General features: G+C 43.9%; 1 protein-coding gene across 10 annotated transcripts in view; it reads right to left on the reverse strand.

Moving 5' to 3' along the window:
• ABCC4 (ATP binding cassette subfamily C member 4 (PEL blood group)) overlaps positions 1-20,878 on the reverse strand; it is a 214,443-nt gene extending 193,565 nt beyond the window's left edge. For 4 of the 10 annotated variants that reach the window (XM_073347885.1, XM_073347866.1, XM_073347808.1 and 1 more), the window contains exon 1: positions 20,678-20,878. In XM_073347885.1, coding sequence (XP_073203986.1) covers positions 20,678-20,751 — 74 coding nt within the window. In that variant the 5' untranslated portion in view covers positions 20,752-20,878. Of the gene's footprint in view, positions 1-18,814; positions 18,878-18,906; positions 18,978-19,097; positions 19,295-19,782; positions 19,912-20,041; positions 20,085-20,677 lie in introns of those variants that run through there. The other 6 variants (XM_073347816.1, XM_073347824.1, XM_073347850.1 and 3 more) reach the window with 6 other exon arrangements.
• Positions 20,879-21,553: the final 675 nt, after the last annotated feature.

The raw sequence follows: 21,553 nt of genomic DNA on the forward strand, positions 1-21,553 counted from the left end.
GTAGAAGCTGAAGTTAGACAAATTCAACCTTAAAATAAGATGCAATTTCCTACTAGTGACAGTAATTAAACAATTTAACAGCATAGCAGGGGAGGTGGTGGACTCACCATCACCTGGAGTTTTTAAAAGGAGATTAGATATCTTTCTGAAAGATGTGCTTTAATCCAGCTGCTGGGAGAAATGCTACATGTGTTCCGGGGGTCAGGCTAGATGGTTGTGGTGGTCCCTTCTGGCCTTAGAGTCTGAATCTACTAATCCCCCTGTTCATTCCCTTCCTTCATGGGCCATAGAGAGAACAGTAAATTCTGCATTGCCTTCAATATACTCATAACACCAGCAGCTCTACATTATGACAATGACTATCATAAAATCTCATACTTCAGAGCTTCAGAGACGGCCATAACTGGATACAGGACACTGACCAGAGCTCTAAGGTGATACAGACCGACACTCTTCTTTCTCAGGTGCCTGGCTGGTTTGTCTTGTTCACATGCTCAGGGTCAAACAGATTTGGGGTCATTAAAGAATTTTCTCTCAAGTCAGATTGAAAGGGACCTTGAGGGGGTTTTGCCTTCTTCTGGACCACAAGGCATGGATCATCAGGTAGGATCATCTGAGCATATCTCACCAGTTGATCTCTGACCTGACTTTATGACCTATGACACTGACTCAAGGGTGATTTTATGCTTGCTAGAGGTAAAATGACATTATAAAAGTATAAGATGGAGTGTATTTCTTATTAGCGTATTAGGAACATGCATGGAGGAAAAATATATAAACATAAGCAAATGAGTTATTAGGTCTGTTGTACACTAGAGGCTGTGAGTTAGCTGACTAGTGTAGGACTAAGGAGATATCTGATCTACAGTTATTTTGCACTGTCATTCTCAGAGACAAATGAGTAACCACAAATAGATATACTACACCACAGGATTCTGCAAGAAAGAAGTTGGGGAAGGGGAGCCTTTAGCAATTAGGTTGCTATGCAGTATCTAAGCAGTTAGACTGAATGATCCTACCTCATTTTCATTGGCAGAGGCTAAAATAGGGAAAGAACAAGTTAAACATTACTTAGACAAGTTAGATGTCTTCAAATCACCAAGGCCTGATTAAATACGTCCTAGAATACTCAAGGAGCTGACTGAGGAGATATCTGAGCCATTATTATCTTCGAAAAGTCATGGAAAAGAGATTCCAGAGGACTGGAAAAGGGCAAATATAGTGCCCATCTATAAAAAGGGAAATAAGGACAACCCAGGGAATTACAAACCAGTCAGATTAATTTCAGGACCTGGAAAGATAATGTAGCACATAATTAGCAATCACCTAGAAGATAATAAAGTGATAAGTAACAGTCAGCATGGAGAGGAACTGGATGGCACTCCATACCTAGTCCCCATGGGGGCTGGCCAAGGCCCCAGCCGTGCCCCTCTGAAACATTCCTCCACATCCCCCTGGGGGGGACCCCACAGTTTGGGGACCTTTGATTTAGATAATGGTCTACATAGAGAGTACACTTATAAAGTTTGCAGACAATATCAAGCTAGGAGGGGTTGCAAGTGCTTTGGAAGATAGGATTAAAATTCAAAATCATCTGGACAAACTGGAGAAAATGGTCTGATGACCAAATAAGATGAAATTCAATAAGGACAAATGCAAAATACTCCACTTAGGAAGAAACAATCAGTTGCACACATACAAAATGGGAAATGAGTGCCTAGGAAGGAGTCCTGCAGAAAGGGATCTGTGAGTCATAGTGCATCACAACCTAATATGAGTCAATAGTGTAACACTGTTGCAAAAAAAGCAAACATCATTCTGGGATGTATTAGCAGGAGTTTTGCAAGCAAGACACGAGAAGTAATTCTTTGACTCTACTCTGTGCTGATTAGGCCTCAACTGAAGTACTGTGTCCAGTTCTGGGTGCCACGTTTCAGGAAAGATGTGGACAAATTGGAGAAAATCCAGAGAAGAGCTATAAAAATGATTAAAGATCTAGAAAACATGACCTATGAGGGAAGATTGAAAAAATTGAGCTTATTTAATCTGGAGAACAGAAGACTGAAAGTGGACATGATAACAGTTTTCAAGCACATAAAAGGTTGTTACATGGAAGAGGGAGAAAAATTGTTCTCCTTCACCTCTGAGGATAGGACAAGAACCAATGGGCTTAAATTGCAACAAAGACGGTTTAGGAAAAACTTCCTAACTGTCAGGGTGGTTAAGTACAAGAATAAATTGCCTAGAGAAGTTGTGGAATCTTTGTCATCGGGGATTTGTAATGCAGGTTAGACAAACACCTGTCCAGAATGCTCGAGATAATACTTAGTCCTGCCATGAGTGCAGGGGACTGCACTAGATGACCTCCTGAGGTCCCTTCCAGGGCTACAACTCTATGATCCTATGATTCTACATATAGGAATTAAGAAATAAGTGATACAAATCATTACTATGAATGCTTGATGCTTAATTATGGACATCCCAAAGACGACATACAGATAAGGGCAGCTATTGACCTTATAATCAGGGTAAAGGATCAAATATGGCATATATCCCTAATATTACCATAAGGAAGAGTACAAAATACTAAACCCAGTACCCATTTCTTCAGGTTCATCAGGTCCCCAAGACAGCGTAAGCTGAATCAGGACCTGCCTTCTGATGGGCTTATAGACGTTAACGCCAGAAGGGACCATCATGATCATCTGCTCTGACCTCCTGCACATTGCAGGCCATGGAACCTCACCCACCCACTCCTGTAATAGACCCATGACCTCTGGCTGAATTACTGAAGTCCTTCAATCATGATTTAAAGACTTCAAATTACAGAGAATCCACCATTTAAACTAGTTGAAACCTGCAAGTGACCTGCGTGCCCCATACTGCAAAGAAAGACAAAAAACTCCCAGGGTCTCTGCCAATCTGACGCAGGGGAAAATTCCTTCCCATCCCCACATATGGTAGTCAGTTGGATCCTGAGCATTTCAGCAAGACCCATCAGCCAGACACCAGGAAAGAATTCTCTGTAGTAACTCTGAGCCCTCCCCATCTAGTGTCCCATCACTGGCCATTGGGGATATTTGCTACTAGCAGTTGCAGATTACCTACATGCCATTGAAGGCAGTCTCACCATACCACCCCTTCCACAAACTTATCAAGCTCAGTCTTGAAGTAAGTGAGGTTTTTTGTGTCCACTTCAGCCACTCCCCTGAGAAGGCTGTTCCAGAATGGGTTTGGAACGGGTCCCATATGAGAAGAGATTAAAGAGGCTAGGACTTTTCAGCTTGGAAAAGAGGAGATTAAGGGGGGGCTATGATAGAGATATATAAAATCATGAGTGGTATGGAAAAAGTGAATAAGGAAATGTTATTTACTTGTTCCCATAATATAAGAACTAGTGGCCACCAAATGAAATCAATGGCAGCAGGTTTAAAACAAATAAAAGGAAGTTCTTCTTCACACAGTGCACAGTCAACCTGTGGAACTCCTTGCCTGAGGAGGTTGTGAAGGCTAGGACTATAACAGGGTTTAAAAGAGAACTGGATAAATTCATGGAGGTTAAGTCCATTAATGGCTATTACTCCCCCTGGAGTACTGTTTCGATAATATAACGCTGTCATACTGTCTCTTACTACCTGAACGGCTTTGTTTTTGAGTTGAGGCAGAAAAGACCTTAGAGTTAGTCTGATTGCTATCAATTCTAAAATATTGATGTGTAAGTTCTTCTCCTTTGCTGACCAGTGATCTCTGACCAACAACTGGTTGGTCAAGTGGACTCCCCATCCCAGAGTAGATGCATCCATGGTCAGTAATACTGACGTAGGGGGATTGAAAAGTGTACCCTTCCTTCATTTTCTCTAGTGGTTCATCGGTTTAAACAGTCCTTCTCCTTCAAATAGAAGGTCCTCTAGCCCCATTTTTGTCTCACGAGGAAGTCCCACTGATCTTAACCATGTGTGTCTCCTTAGTGAGACAGCCGAAGTTACTGATCTTGCTGAAGTATCTGAGGAGTCAAAAGCCACTCTGAACTGTTGCTTCGCAACATTTATCAAATGCCATTTTGACTGAATGACACTGTTTGTGTTCCCTTGGAAGTGCACGAAGAAAAGAGGACATTTTGCTCTAGAGATGGTATTGGTACCTAGCCATGACAGCTTCAGAGTCAGATAGGCATATGTTTAATGTAGCTAAAGAAAGTATTTTTCTTCCTAACACGTCCAGCCTTTTCCCTTTCTTGTCCAACGGAGTAGAGTGAGCTTGAGCTCCTTTTGATCTGTGAAGTCCCACTTCAAACACCAACAAATTAGGAGGTGGATGAGTATGAAACATAGCAAGTCCTTCTTGAAGGAACTTATATATTTTGTCTGCCTTTTTACATAGAGACTGAATGGTTGAGAGTGTTTTACAGGCTGTCTTTGCTGACTGAAGCAATCCCTCTAACAAGAGAAGTGAGGCTCATTGACTAGACGCTGTCCCAAAATATTGAAGATAGGATGTGATGATTCCTCCACAAAAACAGAAGGAATATTTGTCATAAATATAAAGGGAAGGGTAAACCCCTTTGAAATCCCTCCTGGCCAGGGGAAAAATCCTCTCACCTGTAAAGGGTTAAGAAGCTAAAGGTAACCTCGCTGGCACCTGACCAAAATGACCAATGAGGAGACAAGATACTTTCAAAAGCTGGGAGGAGGGAGAGAAACAAAGGGTCTCTGTCTGTCTTTATGCTGTGTCTTTGCCGGAGATAGACCAGGAATGGAGTCTTAGAACTTTTAGTAAGTAATCTAGCTAGGTATGTGTTAGATTATGATTTCTTTAAATGGCTGAGAAAAGAATTGTGCTGAATAGAATAACTATTTCTGTCTGTGTATCTTTTTTGTAACTTAAGGTTTTGCCTAGAGGGATTCTCTATGTTTTGAATCTAATTACCCTGTAAGGTATCTACCATCCTGATTTTACAGAGGTGATTTCTTTACTTCTATTTACTTCTATTTCTATTAAAAGTCTTCTTGTAAGAAAACTGAATGCTTTTTCATTGTTCTCAGATCCAAGGGTTTGGGTCTGTACTCACCTAGGCAAATTGGTGAGGCTTTTTACCAAACCTTGTCCAGGAACTGGGGTGCAAGGTTTTGGGAAGTATTTGGGGAGAAAGACGTTTCCAAACAGCTCTTCCCCAGTAACCAGTATTTGTTTGGTGGTGGTAGCGGCCAATCCAAGGACAAAGGGTGGAATATTTTGTACTTTGGGGAAGTTTTGACCTAAGCTGGTAAAGATAAGCTTAGGAGGTTTTTCATGCAGGTCCCCACATCTGTACCCTAGAGTTCAGAGTGAGGGAGGAACCTTGACAATATCTAATATCTTTGACATTCAAGATACTAACTCATGAAAGACTATAGCATCTTCCGATGGTGATGATACTGAGATGTCCCCCACATTTTCATACATTACTTCTGAGGCAGACTAGAGCTCCAGTTCAGATAATATTTCACCTATTTCTATAAATGGCTTGTTCTGAGTAAGCTGCATTGGCTGGTCCTTATCTGTTGGATCTGACAACTGAATGTCCTCCTGACACAACCTCCTTGAAAAAAGAGAGCAGAGAGATGTTCTTCTCCGGGGATCCCAAAGGGGCCAGTGGAAGAGGCAGCAGCAGAGAGCTCCTGGCCCTTTCCTCTTCTTCGCTGACTCTCAGAGAAGTAGTCAGCCTGACTGGTTGTGGTAACATGCCTGGTGTGTCCTGAGATGCAGTATCTGGGTCAACTGTCAACAGAGCCGGAGACAAATCTGCCCGATGAACTACTGCTATCACAAAAAGAAAAGAAGTACTTGTGGCACCTTAGAGACTAACCAATTTATACTGTATGGAGCTGACTTTCAGAGTTATCTGATTCTGATAACTTGAATCAGAGCCTGGCTCCATAATGAGATTCTGTCCCTGTAAGTCCTTCTCTCCCAGATTGGCTCTTTGTAATGGGTCCGACATCGAGGACGGTGCACTTTTTTTTTTTCTCGGTACCACAATTGAGCCTTTGAAATGAGACAGCTCTGGAAAGAGTCTGTCACTCATTCAGTCATGTCACTTTTCTTTCCTTCCCACCCCTCCCCCTTAGCTTTTTAGGATCCTGCATCTGACATAGAAGCTGAATCTCGCTTCTTCCCTGCTGAATTGGATGGGGTCAGAGCCAAAGCCAGTCCCTGAGAACATAAGAACAGCCATACTGAGTCAGACCAAAGGTCCATCTAGCCCAGTATCCTGTCTTCCAGCAGTGGCCAATGCCAGGTGCCCACAGGGAATGAACAGAACTGGTAATCATCAAGTGATCCATCCCATTGCCCATTCACAGCTTATGGCAAACAGAGGCTAGGAACACCATCCCTGTCTATCCTGGCTAATAGCCATTGATGGACCTATCCTCCATGAGCTTATCTAGTTCTTTTTTGAACGCTCTTATAGTCTTGGCCTTCACAACATCCTCTGGCAAGGATTTCCACAGGTTGACTTTGAGAGCACTGTGGGGAAAAAAATGCTTCCTTTTGTTTGTTTTAAATCAGCTGCCTATTAATTTCATTTGATGACCCCCAGTTCGTGTGTTATGAGAAGGAGTAAATAACACTTTCTTCTTTACTTTCTCCTCACAAGTTATGATTTTATAAACCTCTGTCATATCCCCCCTTAGTCGCCTCTTTCCAAGCTGAAAAGTCCCAGTCTTATTAATCTCTCCTCATATCAATCCTGAAGCACTTGCATGAGAGGAAAGTGATCAGGAACAGCCAGCATGGATTCACCAAGGGAAGGTCATGCCTGACTAATCTAATCGCCTTTTATGATGAGATTACTGGTTCTGTGGATGAAGGGAAAGCAGTGGATGTATTGTTTCTTGACTTTAGCAAAGCTTTTGACACGGTCTCCCACAGTATTCTTGTCAGCAAGTTAAGGAAGTATGGGCTGGATGAATGCACTACAAGGTGGGTAGAAAGCTGGCTAGATTGTCGGGCTCAACGGGTAGTGATCAATGGCTCCATATCTAGTTGGCAGCCGGTATCAAGTGGAGTACCCCAGGGGTCGGTCCTGGGGCCAGTTTTGTTCAATATCTTCATAAATGATCTGGAGGATGGTGTGGATTGCACTCTCAGCAAATTTGCGGATGATACTAAACTGGGAGGAGTGGTAGATACGCTGGAGGGCAGGGGTAGGATACAGAAAGACCTAGACAAATTGGAGGATTGGGCCAAAAGAAATCTGATGAGGTTCAATAAGGATAAGTGCAGGGTCCTGCACCTAGGACGGAAGAACCCAATGCACAGCTACAGACTAGGGACCGAATGGCTAGGCAGCAGTTCTGCGGAAAAGGACCTAGGGGTGACAGTGGACGAGAAGCTGGATATGAGTCAGCAGTGTGCCCTTGTTGCCAAGAAGGCCAATGGCATTTTGGGATGTATAAGTAGGGGCATAGCGAGCAGATCGAGGGACGTGATCGTTCCCCTCTATTCGACATTGGTGAGGCCTCATCTGGAGTACTGTGTCCAGTTTTGGGCCCCACACTTCAAGAAGGATGTGGATAAATTGGAGAGAGTCCAGCGAAGGGCAACAAAAATGATTAGGGGACTGGAACACATGAGTTATGAGGAGAGGCTGAGGGAGCTGGGATTGTTTAGCCTGCAGAAGAGAAGAATGAGGGGGGATTTGATAGCTGCTTTCAACTACCTGAAAGGGGGTTCCAAAGAGGATGGCTCTAGACTGTTCTCAATGGTAGCAGATGACAGAACGAGGAGTAATGGTCTCAAGTTGCAGTGGGGGAGGTTTAGATTGGATATTAGGAAAAACTTTTTCACTAAGAGGGTGGTGAAACACTGGAATGCGTTACCTAGGGAGGTGGTAGAATCTCCTTCCTTAGAGGTTTTTAAGGTCAGGCTTGACAAAGCCCTGGCTGGGATGATTTAACTGGGAATTGGTCCTGCTTTGAGCAGGGGGTTGGACTAGATGACCTTCTGGGGTCCCTTCCAACCCTGATATTCTATGATTCTATAATATGTCAGCCGTTCCATACCCCTAACCATTTTTGTTGCTCTTTTCTGAACCTTTTCCAATTCCAATATATCTTTTTGAATTGGGGTGACCACATCTGCATGCAGTATTCCAGATGTGAGCATTCCATTGATTTATACAGATGCAATATGGTATTTTCTGTCTTATTATCTATCCCTTTCTTAATGATTCCCAACATTCTGTTCACTTTTTTGACTGCCACCGCAAACTGAATGGATGTTTTCAGATAACTATCCACAATGACTCAAAGATCTCTTTCTTGAGCGGTAACAGCTAATTTAGACCCCATTATTTTATATGTATAGTTGGGATTACATTTTCCAATGTGCATTACTTTGCATCTAACAACACTGAATTTCATCTGCCATTTTGTTGCCCAGTCACTCAGTTTTGAGAGATCCTCTTGTAGCTCTTCGCAGTCTGCCTGGGATTTAACTATCTTGAGTAGTTTTGTATCAAAACTCCAAAAATCCAATTAAGAGAATCACCTGCCACTGTCAGTGCTTCCTGCAATAAAGTTGCCTGGAGCCTGTTTTGCCTCTTTCCTTGCCCTTGTGGTAAACGTTGAGCAGATCGGACATTTAGAGGGAGAATGCTCTTCCCCCAAACATGCCAATTATCTGACATGTGCATCTGATGCTGGGAAACCACCAGGCATGAGAAACACATCTTTTGAATTCAGGCTTCTTTGCCTTCTGATACATCATGTTATCCTTTAACTATCTCTAAATAAAACTAGGTAACCCTGTGTACTAATGTAACCTCTACTATTAGATCCACATAGCAACAATGTAACCATCCAGTTGGTGATGGTTGTCCTAGAACATCCAGAGTTCAGTAATGAGGGTGGGGGAGGGGGGTATGCTCCAATGGCTACTGCTAGTAGAATGTTATTGTTCTGGCTGCATCTATTGCTGCATCCCATGAGAAGAAATATGCAGAGAGCACTATTCAAAGGAAGAAGTACCCGTATTTTACGTTTTGAACACTACTGAGTATACTGCCAACACTTAAACACTAATAAGCAGTTTTGGATCTAAGAGAGACGCAGAATTCCACACAAGATAAATCATAGCCAACATTGTGTTTTTTGGTTCTTCAATTTTTTGTGTCAATTTCAATTAAAACTTCATCACCATCCCAAAGTCACATAATTCACAGGGATTACAAATCTTGTTCTCACAGTTTATAGATTTTGGAATACAGATAAAGGACCAAAAAAAAAAAAAAGGCTTAAACCAAACTGATTATCACTACTGACAGACTCAAGTGAAACAGATTCAAATGTACAAAATAGGATTATATGAAGCTGAACATCTACCAGAAGTCAAATGTTCACAGTATCACAGACACATGGTACAACCTCATTTAAGATTCTTAGATACCAGCATTATGTGCCTTACATTTGATTAGATCAGAGCTCTCTCCACCAATAAGGATCTTTAAAAGCTGTTGCTACAGAGAATTTAAGAATTCAAAATCAGTTAAGAGACCAGAAAATCTCTGATAGTCTAGATTGTCCTTGTAAACTTTTATCATAACTCTAGATAAGGGAACTCATGTTTTAAGACTTTTTTTAAAAAAGTGAAGTTTTACAGATAAAGAAAGGTTAGGTGGGTGTTTTTGCTTTTTAAGTGAATTTATTCCTTCAGAAAGGTTTTGGTTTGAGACATCCCAAGACTGAAGTTCCTTATTTGTCCACAGAACAGGATCAGCACAAGCAACAGCAGTGCAAGTTTCACTACCTTTAGTGTGTCTCAACTGGAGTGACCACTTTGGGGGGTAAGAGTTCAGTTGCTATTCTTACTCAATCCCTAGACTATTTACTAAGAATAACAACAGGGATACCACTTGTGAATGTGAATTGTGTGGCATAGACATCTATCAATTTAGAACTGAACTGAGACCATCTTATTTCCCACATGCTACTTCACAACCATCAAAGAATAATTAATTGCAGTCACTGCCAACCTGGATTGGGCTTGACTTGATAACCTAGAGGTCAGGTTTCTGTACTCCTATTAGCAAGACTCAGTCATCCAGATGGTAAGTCAGGCAATTCATCAGGAACTCAAGTCTTAAAAAAAGTAGGCTCCTCATATTTTTTCCTTTCTTCACCTTTGTGCTTTTTGTCATGCTGCCTCTACTGTTTGGAATGATCTTCCCGTTCTTGTGCATTGGCCAATTACCATCTCCTTCAAAAATACTCTACTTGTGCAAAGCCTTTAAAAGTGTTCCTCGAGAGTAATTTGCATATATTAAAAAGGGGGATGTTATTGGAAGAGGCCCTGAGCATTCTCTGTTCAGGCTAAGAGAACATCTCTTCCCCAATATAGGGGATTAGAAGATCATGAATGAGTGCAAAGGTACCACACTGATGTGAAAGTCACCAGAGAGGCGCTGTGAGCAGGCCGAGCACTCGCCCCTCCAGCTCTGTCAGTCATGTATATGAGGGAGGAGGCCTTTAAAAAGGAGGAAACTGCAGGAAGATGAGAGAAGAGATCACCCTGAGCAGGAAACTGCTGGAGCGACCCCTAAAGCCACAAGGGGAACTCCCATCCAAAAGATCTCCACCTCTGTCCCTACACGGAGTGCAGTATTCCCAATGTAAGCCTCACAGAGTGAGCCCAACCAGCTGACTCTTCAAAAACTGCTATGCAAGCAGCACTGAAACAAGAAAGTACTGTTGGCCTTTTTCCTTTTGAGTTGGCTCCAGGAAGACATTATCCTCAGGACACAGACATTTTTTTTTTTGATCCCCCATCTGAAGATACTGAAGAAGACTCACAATGGGCACGGTCCCCAGTTTGCAAGGACTAGGAAACCGGGGTCTATATATAGGCCACCCACGGTAGATAACTGGGCATGGCCAGAGTCTCCGCCCATCTGGGAGAAAAACTTTTTTACAAGGATCAAGGACACCACTCTGGAAATAATCCAAGAAGTAATCTGTGTCCCTAGTGAGTCAAGACAGAGTCACTTAGCAACCTGACACAACAACACAAGATGTACTCCTCCTCAGAAACACTTACTCCTCTAAGACACCATCCAGAACATTGTGACTGGAAGAGGGACTCATTATCTGGACCAGCAGTTATAAAATGAGACTATCCTACAAACATGGACTTGATGGACATAACTGCATTCATACTCCCCTTCGTATGTTATCACATGACGTATCTTGATCAATCCTGAGTCCCATATAAAAAGGCTTCTCTGGGACTCTAAGATCACATACAGATGATCTGTGGCTTAATAGCTTCAAGGCTGTCCAGGGAAATGTTTGACTTCTTCCAGCTCCAATTACAGTGACTACACTGACATTTAGATGGGTGGCAGAACCTCAAAGTAGGTGATTAGTCTCTGAAGAAACAGTAACTTAAGTATACATAAGTCATGGGGGAGGGGGGGAGTAGGCCCTGAATGTTCTGGGGCCTTGGAGTTCTGGGGCCTGATTTTCCTCACACAGCAGTTTCACATCAATGTAACTCATGGGCCGAATTCTGCCTGCACGTGGGTGCAACTCATATTAACTTGAATGGGTCTTGCACCTGTGTGAGGACAGATGTGGGTCTATTGACCTCAGTTGAGTTAATTCTCTATTACACAAGTATAAGCGAGAAGAGAATTAGGTCCCTGCTATGGTTTTTGGAATCAACACTGTCAGGTGTTTTCTACACAGAAGAATAGGATCCTATCTCCTAAATCACAAAGCCCTGCTATTCTGAGATCTGACAGTGATCCAAAAGGCATTTCTTCCCTGACTGGAAAGAATTTATTACAGAAAGACTGAACTGATTGGCAGTGAATCACTTGCATGGTCCCTCAGTCTAGGGATGGTGGATCAATACACCACTTGGACAGTGAGTATCTGTTATATTGTGCTCAACAACAGCTAGTATTTAAAAACAGTTTTCACTTTGTAGGAGAAGTCTGCAGAGTTTTCCAGAAATTGCCTAAAGGATTTATGTTATTACATGCACAATTAGCCTTTGGAATTCACTGCCACAAAATTATCACTGAGACCAAGCATTTAGCAGGATTCAAAAGAACAGTAGATATTTATATGAATAATGACATCAATAGTTACACTAGATAGTATAAAAAAGAGGGATGTAAACTACTAACGCCTGTGTTTAAGAAGAAATCCTCCTTAGCCGATTATTCCACAACTGTCCACAAGGATTCTTGCACCTTCCTCTGAAACATCTGAGGTGAAATCCTGCTCCCACTGATTTCAGTAGGGCCAGGATTTCACCCCTGGACACTGTCACGAAGACAGATACTAGACAGAGGCTGCTCAAGACATTCTGATGCCTAGGCAAAACTTCAGCATGCTGCCCCCTTCCTCACAGGCCTAGGGTGGCAGATTTGGCCTGGCTGCCCCTCAGTCATGACGAAGAAGTGGCTAGGCCAAATTTGCCATCCTATGCAACTGCTCAGTTTGCCTAAAGCTAGCGCAGCCCCTGATACCAAACTAATCTGATCACTCTTCTGATCCAATATGGCAATTCTTCTGTTTCCATGCTCTTTATTTTCAAATTACATAGCGATGTTACTGCCTGTGGGGCTACAATACCTAACAAAAGCCACATGCTGTATATTTCCACAAACTTTAATTCCTTATGAAGATGGGTTTGGAAACTGCATTTTTCCAATTCTCCTCAAGCCTATTTGTAAATTACTTTACAGGAATCATCTGTTTATACTCAGCCTCCAGCTGTTTTTCAGGAGTTGGACACGAACCATTTTGTTTACCCAAATTTTTCCCTTGCACTCAGATTTTATTTTCAAGTAGTTTCATTAGGCACTGCCTTAAATACTGAGCTAAATATACAACATGCATTGTGTGCCCTTTAATTATCAGCTTTGTAATTTGACTACAAAAAGCAATAAAGTTTTCTGGCATTATTTGTTCTTTGCATGGTTCTATTACCTTCGACTTTAAGTTCCTGCATACTTTCTCTTACTGACTATTCCCTTATTCATGTATTGAATCAATGGTCTGGCCCAGTTTGGAAAAAATCTAGTGTTATTTACCTTCTGGTTGTTTTTATCCCCAGAAGTATTGATAGAAACTACAACTTCAGTATTCTTACATACAATAGAATGTGTGAATTCTCAGTAAGTAACCTGTAACATTCCTATTATTTTTTTGTTATTCCCTTTAAGTTTTCTTTAATAGGCTCACCTCTTCTCTTTCATAATTTTTTATAAAAAAATTTATCCCCCATCACAGAAACTATCGACAATTAACACAGTAAGTGGACTGAGCTATGTCATTTGTTATAAAAACTCTTATGATTTGCAGATTGGCTGCCACTTGTTGCTGTTTACTGGCACTCTGTTTAAACAATCCCTTGGGTGTTGAAAAAGTGGATTTGCTTTTTGCTTGCACTACAAAAGAGGTTATTACATTCAGTGTAAAACTTTGTATTTTAAAGCCTTTGAGACTCAGCAATGCCCTCTGGACTTGCAGTTACACCGCCAGGTTGAAATACCCCTGAAGCCTCAGAAAAAGTTATTTTGTCCACAGCTTTTCCACAATAGGGCCTGATCCTCCAATCTGCGGAGCACTATCACTTAGTGGTGTTGAGCAGAAGTAACACAGCCAGTGATTTCCATGTTACCCCCCAATTGTGAGGTACCATTACCCTGGCCACCCCCACCCCCCCGATGCTCCACAATATCAAAGTGCCGAGTGAAATGTTAGAAGAAGCCATTTCAACTGCCTTACCCTCCACTCAGAAATCCAAAACCTTCAACCTCTCATAATATTCTGTCCCTTTTCCATGGGTCAAATTATGCCTACTTGCAGCAGCTTGGTGACCTCAGTTTGTGTTCCTGAATCACAGCTTTCATTTAGGGGTGGGGTGGAGGTTCTCTAGCCCCCATCGTTGCTAAGAAAATCTTCAGAAAGTGAACAAGGGGTAAAACAATGCGGTGTTATTTGCCTGAATCTACAAACTGCCTGAAATCATAACCGCCACTATTCATTTCAGGGTATGCTGTTTTATATCTTTATCAGTGATCTGGAAGAAAATATAAAATCACTGCTAGTAAAGTTGTACGTTGCACAAAAATTGGTGGAGTGGTAAATAATTATGGAGATAGGTCAGTTATCCCAAGCAATCTAGACTGGTCTGTAAAGTGGTCTTATTTGAACAACATGAGTTTTAATTCAGCCAAATGCAAGGTCAGACATCTAGGAACAAAGAATATAGGTTACACCAGGGATCAGCAACCTTTGGCACATGGCCTGCCAGGGTAAGCCCCCTGTAGGCTTACAGGAACAGGGTAACCAACTGAGCATGAGCTCCAAGTGCAATGCTGCAGCTAAGAGAGACAACACAACCCTTAGAACACAGGAATATTGAGTAGGGATGGAGTATTACCTCTATATGTGATGTTATTGAGACCATTAACTGGAACATTGTGTCACATTCCAGGATCCACACTTCCAAAAGGATGTTGAACAATATGAAAGGGTTCAGAAAAGAGCTACAAGAATGATTTGCAGTCTGGAAAAATATACCTTACAATGAGATACTTAAGTGCAATATATTTAGTTTATCCAAGAGAATGTTAAGTCATGATTTCATCACAGTCTACAAGTACCTACACGAGGAAGAGATTTCTAACAGTAGACAGAATCTAGCAGAAAAAGGCATAACAAGATTGAGTGGTTGCAAGCTGCAACCAAAGTCAGACTAGAAATAAGATGCTAAATTTTAACAGTGAGGGTAATTAACCATTGGAACAACTTAACATAGGGAAATGGTGAATTCTTTAGCAGCTGAATCAGGACTGGAAGTCTTTCTAAAAGATATGCTATAGCTCAGACAGAAGTAATGCGCTTGATACAGGTAATACTGGATGAAATTCTATTTCCTTTGTTATGCTGGAGGTCAGACTAGATTATCATAATGATGCCATCTGGTCTTAATCTGTTAAAAGAGCTGTTGATTCTGAAGCCTATCAGTGGTAATTTAAATATTAATGATTTTGTTGATAATTAAAGCAGGCAGAAAAGAGACATAATATGGAGATCTGTACAGTCTACTGCAAATGGCATCACGCTTTGTCTTAACTTTTCACTTTGCATCGCACTTTGTCTTAAAAAGTGGCTGGAGTGTAGGATGTGGACAGAATTAGGAAAACATTCCCTCTGCCACCCACCCACATTTGACGTTGTTCTCTCCCCTTTCTTTCCAGATGTTCAGTGGGAATTTCTCAAAGTGGAGGAAGCAAAGGGGCAGAGGTATTATTTATGAGCAGAATGACAGGAACAGGCAGCACACTGTAGCCCTAATTTTCAATTTTTGCAGAGATTTGGGGTGGGGTGAAGGATGCAATCTCTGAGAAATTTTTGGTTAGTCTGAACCACCTGGGACATTTCAGAGGCAAAAAATCATTCGGTTATTTGATTGGTTCTAAACTGCAAATGCATATAAGCCATATCCCCACAAAGGTTTTTCCCATACACAGAAAATGGGGAAAATGCCAGCAGATCTAGTGACAAAAGTGTGTGCTTGTAGACCGTAATGTTTATTTGGCAACCCTCTACCACACAAAACTGTATCACGAAAGAGACTAAGTTATTATAAAAGAACTATTCTTGTTTACTAAGTATCTTGTAATAAATAGATTCAGAAAAAAAAATTTACATTAAAATGAGCACAGTTTGTCATGTGATTGTTGAATGAATAAACTTTGAATACAGCACAGTGTTATATTTCTGGTAAACAAAGAGACAGGAGGTTGCCTTTTTATCTATTACAAAATGCCTATTAGCTCAGCCTCCTTTTGATCTTAGAAAAAACTGCTTCTGTTTATGATGTACAAAAGCCCCAGTCCTGATATAGGCTCTATGCAGACCGCCTCACCCCTATTGAAGTAAGTGATTGGGACCTCAGTTATTTGAGCAACTATCCTCATCACTGTCTCTCCATATTTGGTGCTTAAATGCATTTTTTTTAAAAACAGAATCCTTTCTTCATTGCAAACTTGATAGACAGCCCAACAATGACTAATATTTTAATCTGACATTCTAAATCACAGCTTGACTTTGATAGCTCATACCCAAGTTGCATTACATTATGCAGAGCCCCTCTCTGAAGAGTTCCGCAGATATTTCAACTTGAACCTCTAAACCTAATAAATGCTAATGTGTGATGGTAAATATTTAGAGACTATAGGCAAAACATGCACAAAGGTCCCTGGTTCTCCATTGCCTCATACTGGCCAGTTAGTCTGACATTTAACCCACGCAAAATAATGGAAAAGCTGATAGGGGATTCAACTGATAAACAATTAAAGGATAGGAATATAATTAATGCCAGTCAATATTGTTTTATGCAAAATAGGCCTTGTCAAGTAAACCTGATTTAATTCTTTGAATAGATTACAAGTCTGGCTGTGTAGAGGCAAAAAAACTTCTGTAAGGCATTTGACTTTTACACAAATTCAAATGAGAAATTACAAAAAAATTTAGCAGTCAGGGTAACTAACGAGTGGAACAAACTACCAAGAGACATGGTAGATTCTCCACCTGTTGATAGCTTCAAATCAAGACTACATGCCTTTCTGGAATACAGTACATGCTTTAGTCAAACACAAATTACTGGGCTCAGCTGGCAGGTAATTGGTGAAATGTAATGGTCTGTTATATACAGGAGGTCAGACTAGATGATCTAATGATCCAGTCTGGCCTTAAAATCTATGAAAAAATAGCATGTAGTTATCTAAACCTGTGCAAAATAGGTGTAAAACACTACAACCCTTATTTCCACAGGTGCAAATGACTACACAAGGTGCAAGTCACTGAAAAAAAAAAAAACCCAGACCCAAAATGCCTGTCTGCCCCTAATCTAGTAGTGAGTCTTCTCCACTGACATCTTGACTAAGACTACTGAAGAGAATTACTAAAATCTAGAAGTGGATAGTCGCTCACCTTAAATGACTTCCTTGGTAAGCCAATAGCACTATCATCAGATTGAAAAGTGCTGTACAAGAGCTGAATACCTATCATTACTAAGGCTTACGATTTAATTTTTTATTATTTTTTACTATTTTTTAGTAAAAGTCACAAACAGGTCACAGGCAATAACCAAAAAGTCGCGGCCAATGACCTGGCCATGACTTTTACTAAAAATACCCCTAAATCTTAGGTGCTGGGGGGGGGGGGGGTGGGAGGGGAGGAAGGGTGCTCCAGTGGACGCTGCTGCTTCTGGGTATGGGGGGCGGCCCAGGGCCCTCCTGCCACTGCTGCTCCTGGAGGGGACGGCCTGGGACCCTGCCACCACAACTCCGGGCCAGAGGGCAACCCAGGGCCCCACCGCTGCCACTCCTCCAGGCCGGGAGGCGACCAGGTTCCCCGCTGACACCACTCCTCTGGGCCCAGGGGGTGGTGGCCAGGGGCCACACCACCACTGCTCCAGGTGAGGAGCAGTCCAGAGCCCCGCTGCCACTGCTCTGGGTGGGGGGCAGCCCAGGGCTCCATCATCACTGCTCCGGGCAAGGAGCGGCCTGGGGCCCCACCACTGCTGCTGCTCCTCTGGGCAGGGGTGGCCTGGGGCACTGCTGCTGCTCCCAGACCGCTGCGCTAGGTCAGCACCCGGGACCAGTTGCCTGGGGCCGCCAGAGCAGCGGCCGGTGCAGCTGGCCCCAGGGCTGCCTGAGCAGCTGGGGTGGCCCTGGGGCCAGCTGCACCAGCCACTGCAGTTGCCGAAGTCACGGAGGTCCTGGAAGATCATGGAATCCATGACTTCTGTGACCTCCCTGAAAGACTTTCAGCCTTAATCTTTACCAATCACAACCAGAAGGGACCTCAAGAAGTAATCTATCCATCCTCTCATGATAAGGTGGAACCAAGTATACCTAGACCATCCCTGATTGTGTTTGTCTAACCTGTTCTTAAATACCTGATGAGGATTCCACAGCCCCCCTTAGGAATCTATTCCAAAGCTTATTCCAAAGCTTAACTACCCTCATAGATAGATTTTTTTCCTAACATCTAACCTAAATCTCCATTGCTGCAAACTAATCCCATTACATCTTGTCCTATCCTTGGTGGACTTGACAATGATCGCCATCCCCTTTATGACAACCTTTTACATCTTTGAAGACTTATGTTCACCCTCAGGCTTCTATTCTCTAGACTAAAACATACCTAATTCTTTCATCCTTACCTCATGAGTCATGTTTTCAAAGTATCTCATCATTGTTGTTACTCTCCTTTTGACTCTCTTTCTTAAAAGGAGATGCCTACAACTGGACACAGTATTTTAGCTGAGGCCTCACCAGTGTGGAGTAGAGCAGGACTATTACCTCCCATGTCTTACATATGACTCTCCTGTTAATACAGCCCAGAGTGACATGTGCCTTTTTCAAACAGCATTACACTGTTGAGTCATCCCCCAGATCCTTTTCTGCAGTACCACTGCCTACCCAGTTAATCCCCCTGTTGTATCTGCGCAGTTGCTTTTTCTTTCCTAAGTGCAGCACTTTGCACTTGTCTTTTCTGAATTTTGTCTTTTTAGTTCCAGACTAATTCTCCAATTTATTTGTCTTCCCATAAGATAGCAACCCCTCCCAGCTTGGTGTCATCTGCAAATTTTATAAACGTACTCTCCACTCCATCATCCAAGGCATTAATGGAAAATAATGAATAATACCTGCAGGACCTGACTTGATATGTACTCCCAGTTTGAGAGTAAACCACTGATAACTGGCTGAAAGACCATACTTGAGGAGTAGTTATGTATCTACCTTATAGTAATGTCATCTAGACCAGTGATCCTCAAACTAGGGCTGCTGCTTGTTGAGGGAAAGCCCCTGGCAGGCTGGGGCAGTTTGTTTACCTGTCGCGTCCGCAGGTTCGGCCGACTGCAGCTTCCACTGGCTGTGGTTTGCTGCTCCAGGCCAATGGGGGCTGCAGGAAGAGTAACCCTAATAAATGAGCATACCCCAAAATAACAGGCAAATCTGGTAAAACCAAGTTTGTACATTTTTGTTTGTTCATCCCTCCATCCTCTAAAAAAGATTTCTGTACCTGCTCAGAACTGTTTGCAGGATCAGGCCAAAGTTTGATTACTCAAACTCTTCCTGCGTTCCCAAGAGCTCCAAACAACGAATACAGCACTTCTCCCCTCACCACTCCCTCCTTCTCTGCAAGTGAAGCCTGCACTGGGGGAAATGCTGCTCTTCCCTTCTCCTTTAGTCACCCTACCGGGAAACTTTCCATATCGGCTCTGCTGGAATCCTGATCCACAAAGTGAGAGAAGACAGATGGGAGGATAGACTGACACCCTTTTCAAAAAAAAAAAAAAAAAAGTGTGCAGCAAACAATAGACTGATTCTCCATTGTCTTGCACCTTGAGTAATCATGTACACCTGTGTGAAATAACTGTAAAATGCTACCAAATCAGAATGGTCAAATTTTACATTAGCTTTGCAAAGGAGCAAATGCAGTGGAGAATCTGGTCCCAAGTACATAGTAATTTGTATGGGCTCTTCTCCCCATCCCACCCCACTGTGAAAAACTCTACCACCCCAAAAAGGATACAACCAATGGTCAGGAATGATACTGCAGGAAGCAGTCAGCTAATAATCTGGATGGCTGTTGCCTTGGGAGATTCCCCAGAGAGCCACCTGCTACTTGAGGGATCTCATTTAAGAAAACAGGAGTTTGCTAGAGACAGGGCAGATTTCTTTAGAATGAATAATGAATGGCTTGCCTCTGATCCATTAGGTAAGAAACAGCATGATTTCAGTCAACTTGCGTCAGAACTGGTCTCAGCACAGGTGGCTCAGACAATGGTAAGTGTTGACACAAGTAGAAAAGACGGTTCCCCTTTCCCCAATTGCTACATAAAACAAAATGACACACGGAATAGTGTAACGGGGCTTGAAGCAGCGGTAAACAAGGACATTCTCCACAGTAGCAAGCCACAGGGGATACTTAAAAATGGGCACGCCTCTAAGGCCCCTGACCACCTGTGGGGTAACAGAAGCAGGCAAGGGAGGTTGATTCCGCCGCAGCTCCACTTTCCAGCCTGCCCCTGGCTGTGTGCTCCGGGGCGGGAGGGGGGTCTTCTCAAACCAGCTGCTCACTACGAGAGGTTAGTGGAGGGTTGGCTGAAGAACCCGCCGTAGCAGCCCAGCTGGTGCAGCAGGCTGGCAGGCAGCGCCAGGCGGAACTATTTCACCTCAGGAGACGGGGTCTCAGATGACCTGACCAGACCTAGTCTTTGAGAAGCGGGCTGCTCGCACCGAAAGACCCCGCCCCGCCCCGCCAGCAAAGCGCCGTCGCCGCCCCCATGATCTGTCAGCGATGACACTCGGCCCACGGCCACCTCGGGGGGGACGGGGGGGCAGCTGCTGCTCGCGGGGCCCCGGCCCTGACCCGGGCGCACTGACACCCAGCCTCCGCCCAGCGGAAAAGCGCGGGAAGGGGCCAGGCGCCGCCGGGCTGAAGCTGGCGGCGGGGCGGGCGCTCTCCTCCCCAGGCTGCCTGCGCGCGGCTCGCTCCCACCCCCTTTCTGCACAGCCCGGCTCCGGGCGCCAGCGGCCGGAGCAGCCCTGCCGCACGGGGCCGCCCCGGGCCGGGGAGCCGGCGCGGCAGGGACTCACCAGAAGAAGAGCCGGGAGCAGAAGTTGGCAGCCCGCAGGGGGTTGGGCTTCTCCTCCCGCCGCGGCGCCTCCATCCCCCTGCCCCGGCCGCGCCAGCCGCTGCTCTGTCACCTGCTGCCGCCGCTGCCTCGGGCGCTCTGTGGCCGGCGTGCAACAGGCGCGGGGCTGCCGGGCAGCAACGGCTTCCCCGGCTCAGCAGCACCGTGCCGGCGCCGGAGCCGCTTCCGGGAAACCTGACACCCGGCCGGGCGCCGCTGCAGAGCCCGCCCCGCGGGGCTAGCGAGCGCCCGGGCTGAGTCCCCACGCACAGCCCACGTGCTCCTCGCTGCCCCTGTTCAAGGATGCATCCGATGAAGTGAGCTGTAGCGCACGAAAGCTTGTCCTCAAATAAATTGGTTGGTCTCTAAGGTGCCACAAGTCCTCCTTTTCTTTTTGCAAGAAATGAGGAGTCCCATGGCTGGTCAGCCTGGAGATCCCCGGGGGGAGTTGTGACATGGCCTTTACTGGGGGCAAGATTTCACCATAGATGTTTAAGCCCCCATCCTTCAAACACATATGCACACCAGTCCTGGCACTGGCTTCAGCTGGTTTGCTCAGGTACACTAAGGTTTCTGAGACGCCTGTTTTCAGGGTTTGGGCCTTAGCAAAGTCAGTGGGACTCTGCAGAAGGCCAGCTCCATGGGGCAACTTGCAGGAACAAGACCATAAATTAGTGCTTTTCAACCTTTTTGCATTTACAAACTCCTAAAAAATATTGAATGAAGCTGTGGACCCCTTTGGAAATCTTAAGACATAGTCTGCAGACCCCCAGGGGCTGCTGGACCACAGGTTGGAAACCACTTCCTTAGATTGGCAGCTCTTTAGGGGAGAGGCAGT

The sequence above is a fragment of the Lepidochelys kempii genome, chromosome 1, assembly GCF_965140265.1.
Source record: "Lepidochelys kempii isolate rLepKem1 chromosome 1, rLepKem1.hap2, whole genome shotgun sequence".
Classification (NCBI taxonomy): Eukaryota; Metazoa; Chordata; order Testudines; family Cheloniidae; genus Lepidochelys; species Lepidochelys kempii.